We start from the raw sequence: 8928 nt of genomic DNA, 5'->3' as shown, positions 1-8928 counted from the left end.
GTTTATAAAGATTTGATGTTCATGTTGTCAAAATTGATTCATGATTATTAAGGGTTTAATATTAAATAATTGATTTTAAGTATATTGTTAGAAATAAGAATTTATAAGTTGATTTGTTTAAATTGATTTTTATGAGTTAAGAAATTCATTTCAACCTAGCTAGAAAATCTGGACAAAATGGTCTCGATGATGAAATTTTATTTTGATCTTTGATTTGTGAAAATTACAGTTTAATCCCTAAATGTTGAAAAAATTATAATTTGACCCCTAAATGTATTTTGAGATTTTGGACAGTGTTATTTTGAGGTTAAGAATGATGAATCTCAAATTGATAATTGATTTTAAATATTTTTAATTTGGTCCTTTAATTTTAAGAATTTACATTTTAGTCCCTAAACTTTAAAAAAATTCCAAAGTTCATTTCACTCTTGTGATTGGTTGGATAGTGTCCCCTTGTGGAGCCCTAGTGTTGTTTGTAAAGAAAAAAGATGGGTTATTGAGACTGTTTATAGATTATAGGCAACTAAATCGAGTAATAGTTCGAAATAAATACCCAGTTCCCTGTATAGATGATTTGTTTGATGAGTTGTAGGGGGCTCAATTTTTTTCTAAGATTGATCTTCGATCTATGTATCATCAATTGAGAATAAAATAGGAGGACATTTTGAAGACAACTTTTAGAACTTTGTATGGTCATTATGAGTTTTTAGTGACGTCTTTTAGATTGATGAATGCACCATCAACTTTTATGGACTTGATAAATAGGATGTTCAGACAATTTATTGATTGATTTGTGATGGTTTTTATTGATGATATTTTAGTGCATTCGAGGTTTAGAGAGAAGCATGAGCAACACTTGAGAAGGTGCTTCAAACTCTACGAGATCATTAGTTATATGACAAGTTTTTAAAGATTGAGTTTTGGTTGGAAAGTGTAGCATTTCTTGGGCTTCTAGTGTCAAGGAATGAGATTGAGGTTGATTCTCAAAAGATTGAAGCAATTAAGTAGTGATTTAGGCTTATTTCGGTGACAAAGATTAGAAGTTTTTAGGTTTGGTTGGCTACTATTGAAGGTTTGTGGAGAAATTTTCTTAGATTTCCGTATCATTGACTAAGTTAACGCAAAAAAAAAAAAAATTATTAAGTTTTAGTGGTTTGAAACTTATGAGAAAAAGTTTCTTAGAGTTGAAGCAAAGATTGACTACAACGCCTATTCTAGCAGTACCATTAGATTCTGGTGGTTACACAGTATATTGTGATGCTTCGAGAGTGAGGTTAGGATGTGTTCTAATATAGCATGGCAAGGTTATTATCTAAGCTTTACGACAGCTAAAAAAGCATGAATAGAACTATCTTACACATGATTTAGAGATGGCGACTGTAATTTTTGCTTTAAAGATTTGGAGGCACTACTTGTATGGCGAAACTTGTGAGATCTTCACAGATCACAAGAGTTTAAAATAAATCTTTCAGTAAAGGGATTTAAATCTAAGGTAGATGAGATGGTGGAACTGCTGAAGGATTATGATTGTACCTACAGTACCATCTAGGTAGGGTAAATGTATTTACCGATGCTTTGAGTAGAAAATTATTAAGGAGCTTAGTTTATATTCAGGAGGTACAAAGACCTATGATTAGGGAGTTGCATAATTTAGTGGATGAAGGAGTCAGATTTGTTCTTTGAAGCTGGAGCAATGATTGCTCACTTTTAGGTTAAGTCGTATTTGTTTGATAAGATAAAAGCAGCTAAAAAAAAAGATGATTCACTACTTAAAATCAGAAATGAGGTTGAGCAGGGTAAGGATGCAAGTTTTGTATAGGTGATGATGATATGCTAAGATATAGGAATAGGCTTTATACCTGATGTAGATGATTTGAGGAGAGAATTGATGGTAGAGGCACATCAGACAATTTACACAATGCGTCTAGGTTCCACCAAGATGTATAAAGATTTTAAGATGTGTTATTGGTAGAATAGGATAAAGGCTGATGTAGCAAACTTTCTTTCTAAGTGTTTGACCTGTCAGAGGGTAAAGGGTAAACACGAGAAATCTGCTGGATTATTACAACCATTGTTGACTTCATAATGGAAATGGAAAATGATCATAATAAACTTCATAACAGGATTGTCTAAAAGTCAAGAGGGTTATGAGTCGATGTGGGTGATTATTGACAGGTTGATAAAATCAACCCATTTTCTGTTAGTTAAGATTATTTATGGATATACAAAATTGATGGAATTGTTTATTAGTGAGATTGTACGGTTACATGGAGTGCCAATTTTGATAGTGTCAGATAGAGGTCCACAATTTACATCACGGTTTTAGGTGAAATTAAAAGAAGCTATGGGTACTAAAGTGCAGTTAAGTATAACTTTTTATCCTCAGATAAATGGTCAATCTGAGAGGACTATTCAGATCTTGAAGGATATGTTTAGGGCTTGTGTTATGGATTTTAGAGTTGGTTGGAGTAAGTTCCTGTCATTAGGGGAATTTGTTTACAACAACAGTTATCAAGGTAGGATAAAGATGACACCTTATGAGGCTTTGTGTGGTAAAAAATGTAGATCACTAGTTTGTTGGTTTGAAGTTGGTGAGAAGAGGCTAATAGGACTAGAGTTGACTCAGATTACCTCAAAGAAGATAGAGGTAATTAGAGAGAAGCTTCAAACAGTTCAGAGTAGATAAAAAATTTACGTAGATAAAAGAAGACGTGACTTAGAGTTTTCAATTGGTGATTGTGTAATTTTCTAACGAGCTTTACTTTATGATATTCTTGTTATGACCTTTTTTAGAAACCTTACTATAAGAACTTATAGCCATAATTGTATATATATTCCTTATTATTATATAAGCTTGAGTGTATATTGAATGTTATCTACTTACTGAGTTGTTTAACTCACCCTCTCATTATTTACCCTTTTTAGACTTATAGCTTGATAGCAGGTCACTTTTATTGGATCTTCAGAACCTGCTCTTTTGGTTGTAATTTGTATATTTTTTTTTATATCTAGTTAGTGCTCTACAACTATGAATTTGTATTAATTCTTGTATAAAGATAATTAAATTATTATGAAGTTAGTTTTGTTGTTATTGTTGTGTTAAACTCTGTTTGACTTATTTGAAGGATAAGTTTGTAAGTTTGGGTTCGCATAAGTATGGAACCTTAGAGGGGAACCTTGCTTGTGTGCCAGACATGGATTTGAGAATGGAGTGGTGACATTAAACTTTTTTTTTATGCATTGGAATCTTTTATTTGTGTTATTTTGAGTATATTTTGTATATTTATTATAGGTTCTCCTAACGATCTTCAATAGATTTTTCAGGTCTTTCATCTAATATTCTTTTTAATCTATATTTTTTCGAGTGAGTGAGATAATTTTTATTTTACATATAATATAAATAAATATGTATGTTGATTCTATGATGAGTACGACTGATTAATTTCTTGAATATTTATATATGTTGTTTTATTTTCCGAGTACTCATTTATTATTAAATTGCACTTATATTTTATTGACCTAAATTCTATTCGATATGATATAATTTTTTTTAATGATTATGTAAATACTTATTATGCCTTGATATAGGACTTGTCATTAACTCCACACTAACATAGGGTAGTTAGCATATATATACATAATATTCTATATACCTAGCTGGTGAGAGAGACATCAGCCTATGACGACTGATTATCCTATATTAGTCACCTTCAGATGTCATCTGGTCTCTGACATGTATTTTACTACTTTATGATAATATGTTTAGTATGTATATGTATATTAATATCTAAAATGTATAGTAAATACTATTCTCTCGCTAAGTTAATTGACTCATCTCTTATTTCTAATATTATTTTAAGTTTTTAGTTTCTGATAACAAGTGAACTTTATTAAGTATTTCTTCTTCTTCAGTTTTGGTTGGTATGCCTTGTTTTTTTACGAGGTTTTCCTTTTAGTTTTGATTCGATGTCTTAAATGCTCCACTATTATCCTGTTTTAGTAAAGTTTGGATTTTAGATAACATAATGTGTTATGGATTATTGTTTTTGTTTTAATTACTAATGAGAAGTTTTGAACTATCATTTGGTTTCATTAGTTTTGAATAATATAATATTTCTGAAAATTATGAAATGCTGTATTTTTTTTAAATAACTTGTTCTTTTGATATATCCGTTCTGAAGTTTAGCGTAGGTGAGGTATCCTTTCAACACCTCTCCTGTATTGTCAATCATGGACCCGGGATTCAGGTCGTGATAAATATCCACACCAACATGGCAAGCTTGATCGATGTACGTTGTGTGTTTGTAGGTTATATTGACACTTAGAATGACTATAAATGTTTTCATCCTCCTACTCAGACCTTGCACATTATTGCATATGTGACTTTCCATAAAAGTGAGTTATATTACTTGGACGGAGTCTCAAAACATGCTCTATATGGGGAAAGCTTTAGCTTTACAGAAGGTATTCAGATCATCTTAATTCAATAAAAGGTTTTAGAACAGTCAGTATCCAAATAACCAGTTACAATGGTGCAACAAGATCAAGAGTCACTAAAATCTCCAGATGTTAGTATTGGTTCAGATAACTTCCCCTCTATAACTACTATTACAGTACAATCACCACGCATCCAATCAGGTCTTGATGATTTCCCAAAGGTAATTAAACATTCAATCTTCCACTTAATCACTTTTCTTGAGTCAAGTAATACATGAAACACAAGTTATCAACTACCTCCTTGTACGACTAGAGGTATTCTTAGACAATAATATGACTTTGACCCTAAAACAAATGTTAAATACCGTATTGCTAATCACATGTCCTTATATAGGCTATCTTTATCATGTGCATCATTTGTATGTCAATTATCTATTGTATTCATTCCAAGTAATGTGCAAGAAGCTTTGAAAAATCTCAAAAGGACCCAAGCAATGAATCATGAAATGGAGTCCCTCTAGAAAAATTCCACTTAGTAGATGACAATCCTTTTAAAAGAGAGGAGAACAGTGGGTTGTAGATGGATATATAAAATAAAGTTTAAGGTAAATAACTCTATTAAGCCAATTGATGACAATATGGTAGTCACAAAGAATCACCTAGAGGAAAAGGAAGCATTATAACACCACTTAGCAAGTGAGTTTAAAATGAAAGATCTTGGTGCTCTAGATTATTTTTTTAGGCATCAACGTGGGTTGTTATGAAAAAGGGCATTTTAATTGATACTGAAATGTTGACTAGCAAACTAGCAGACATGCCAACAGAGTTGAATTATTAACTTGGTGAATATCTTAATCAGGTACCCACTAACAAAGAAAGATGCAAACACCTTATAAGTAAGTTGATTTATCTAAGACACACTAGACCTGATATAACATATGTTGTAAGTGTGGTAAGTCAGTTCATGCATACACCAAATGAAGCTCACATGGATGTGGTAAACCGAATTCTGAGATACTTTAAGTCAGCTCCTGGAAGAGGATTGATGTTCTCACGATATGGTCATCTAGATATCGAAGGTCATACTAATACAGATTGGGCAAGCTCTGTTGCTAACTTATGATCTACATCTTGATATTTTACTTTTATGGAAGGCAATCTAATATCTTAGTGAAGTAAAAAACATAACGTAATGTCAAGATCAAGTGTTGAAGCAGAATATCAAGGTATGACATATGGAGTATGTGAGCTACTCTGAATAAAGAATTTATTGGGGTTCAAACCCTATCATGCCATGCAACTGAATTATGACAACAAAGTTGCAATAGAGATTGTACATAATCCAATACAACATACAAATATGTTGAAGTTGATAGACATTTTATCAAATAGAAGCTTGAGGTAAAGATTATTGAGGTGTTTTTTGTCAAATCTGAAAATTAATTTGCAAATATCTTCACTAAATCTATCATAGAAAAAGTATTTTACAACTCACTTAGCAAGTTAGGCATGAACAATATGTATACTCTAACTTGAGGGGGGAGTGTTAATCAGCTATATGTATATTTCTAATTAGTTTGATTTATTGTAATTGATTCTGTGAGATTATAGGCCCATATTAATATTTTTATAATAGCTTCCTAGGCTCTGTATATATATAACCCGCCTCTGTGATGCCAAAGAATGAAATAACAAAGCAGTATTTTTACCATATCTCATACTACCGCCCCGAGTTGAGTAAATGAAAGAAACCAATTTCTTTTTTTAAAAAAAAAAAGAAAAATGATTTCTTTTTTGTTTTTTAAAAGTCAAAGTTTGAATTGTCCTGCTAATCCAACCGACTTAATTTGAGCCTGGAGTCCATTTTATAATAACCTTCAAACGGACTACAATTTGAATGTGGCCTACTTTAGTATTTTTATACTCTTGTGCAGGCCACTGTAGCTGGGTTGTATTTAATTCTGTCATCAGGCATGGCCCTTCATGTTATGTATGAAAAATAACGGGGCCGTTGTTATGACTGCTCTTAACCTTATCTTATACAAAGTCTTCCTTGGTCTTGAACTGATCTTGTTATTAAAGTAATTTCATTTTGAATACTGTAACATGAGATAATAAAAGAAACGTAAACATCCAATATACATTTGTGTGTGTGAGTGTTAATAAAGAAAGTCAATGGCATCAATCTCTGTACATATGAGAATTTGGATGCTTGTTCATGCTTATAATTATAACATTAGCTGAATGGAACTTGATGTCTTGTATTTAATAATATCTGCTGATTTCACTGTGTCCTATACAGCTTTATAAAACCAATGTGCAAGAATCTGGCAGCCCAGCAAGCATGAGTTAAACATCAACTCTTATTTTATGTCTACAAACAGCGTGAATAATAGCTACGACTTTCTGCAGCAGCAACATGAATCTATGACGCATTCCATTACTTCATCGACATGAATCTTTGCATTTTTATATATATATATATATATATAACTCTTAAAGCTTTCTGTTTATCTGACAATGGCTCAGCTGGCTGGCCCTGATGAGATAGAGTCATTTCGGATTGAGTTAGCAGAGATTGGAAGAAGCATAAGGACCTCATTCAGGAGTCATGTGTCGAGTTTTCGTAGCGTTTCAACTGTGAAATCTGAGCATGGTAGGGATGCTGATGGTGAAGATGTGTCACAATGGGTTGATGTTGAGAGATTACCAACCTTCGAACGGATTACCACTGCTTTATTTGAGGAGCAAGATGGCACCGCTGGAAATGGAGATGTTAAGGGGGGGAAGAGAATTATTAATGTTGCCAAACTTGGAGCTCAAGAACGGCATATGTTCATTGAGAAGCTCATCAAACACATTGAAAATGATAACCTCCGATTGTTGCATAAACTTAGGAAAAGAATTGACAAGTAATTACCTTTGTACTTGCCCTTTTTGAAACGTGTGCTGACAGTCTAGTCTAGTCATACTTATTAAAGTGCACTTGGAAACGTTGATGTGCTGAGTACCAAACTGATAGAATTCCTTGAAATATTAGAGTACTCTACGTGCACATATTAACTTGAATTCCTTCATATTTAATGTATATTTTCCACATGTAATATGATCATAGATGTCTCTCAGATATTAAATCTAATCTTTTTATTGATCTAGTTATAATTATGTTTTTCAGAGTTGGTGTGCAGTTGCCCACTGTAGAAGTGAGATACAAAAATCTGTGTGTTGAATCAGAATGCGAGATAGTTCAGGGAAAGCCTCTCCCCACTCTATGGAACACTGCCAAGAGCATTCTCTCTGTAAGTATCTGCATGTAAGAGGAATAAGTTCTCCAAGTGGTTTTCTATTAACCTTTGGATAATCTTTTACAACATGAAAATTGCAAAATTTTAACTTGAAACGATTGTCTTTCTTCTTCAATGCAAGGTGGAGCAAGCCTGTGAGTGTTGAAACACACTTAACTAGCTCAGCTAGCTTGGTTTTAATATTATAAATTGATGAAACACACTTATTTATTCTTGAAACAAACCCTCCAAGCTAGGAAAACAACAAACAAGAAATTCTAAACCTAGACAGGTTTTCCATCTAGCTAAATTAGAAGGCAGAAATGAAATTCAAGGGGCAGATTCTTCAACACAAATTGGATCACCATGTCCAGCCTCTCTAGTTAGCCTATGTTGCTTTTTTTATTGACTAATAAGGCTACTGACATGTAAAGAGAGTTGGAGGCAAGATTGCCAAAGCTCCATTGAATGTTAATTGACAAAAAGAGGGCAGTCTTGCATGTTGCAAAATATGGCAGCAGGATTTTTCGATCTGCAGAATGGTTTATCAGCCTGCGCACTTGTCAGAACAATGACCATAACTCTTCGTAGGAAGCTCCAAATCCTTCACCGTTTGATGTGTTGAAAACAGGAGACATATAGAGTTTTAGGGATATATGGATGCCTAGTTTTTTGCTCATAATTAGTGCAGTTTTTCCTTTAAAGATAATCCTGAAATCGGAGCTTGTTATGAACCTTTTCAACTCTCTTGATACTCGTTTAGCACCAGTTATCACGTCTTCATTTTTCCATGTAAATTTCTGATTTATTAGGGATGCTTTTGCATTACATTTCCATTTATAAACAGCTAAAAGCTAAACTATTTCTGTTTGTGACAGGGGATTGCCAATCTGTCATGTTCGAAACAACGAACCAAGATAAGCATCATAAAAGATGTCAGTGGCGTTGTTAAGCCAGGAAGGTAGCCTTCAAATAGTCGGGATTTATTATGTTCAATTAATAGTAGAACAGGAACACTTGAGCCCTCATTCTCATTCGTTTCCACATGCTAAACCAGCAAAATAGCGATGGCCACTGACAAAATTGCCGTTCTGACTCACCATTTATTCGCTCAGTTCTCTTGAAAAAGACACAAGTAGTAATGGCTAACTAAATTGAAGATTTCTCTTTGAGATTAAAAAAAATCTATAGTTTAATTCGGGAAAGA

At 33.0% G+C, this 8928-nt stretch overlaps 1 protein-coding gene across 2 annotated transcripts in view; it reads left to right on the top strand.

Moving 5' to 3' along the window:
- Positions 1–6937: 6937 nt before the first annotated feature.
- Positions 6938–8928, top strand: part of ABCG37 (pleiotropic drug resistance 9) — a 10432-nt gene continuing 8441 nt past the window's right edge. Inside the window, exons 1-3 of one of the 2 annotated variants that reach the window (XM_011046419.1) lie at positions 6938–7349; positions 7613–7736; positions 8600–8682. In XM_011046419.1, the coding sequence (XP_011044721.1) occupies positions 6958–7349; positions 7613–7736; positions 8600–8682 (599 nt within the window). In that variant the 5' untranslated portion in view covers positions 6938–6957. The remainder of the gene's footprint in view (positions 7350–7612; positions 7737–8599; positions 8683–8928) is intronic. The other variant, XM_011046418.1, reaches the window with a different exon arrangement.

This window comes from Populus euphratica, unplaced genomic scaffold, assembly GCF_000495115.2.
Source record: "Populus euphratica unplaced genomic scaffold, PopEup_1.0 scaffold97.1, whole genome shotgun sequence".
NCBI lineage: Eukaryota > Viridiplantae > Streptophyta > Magnoliopsida > Malpighiales > Salicaceae > Populus > Populus euphratica.
Note: the sequence above shows the minus strand (reverse complement) of the source record. Positions and strands in the feature narration are given on the sequence as shown.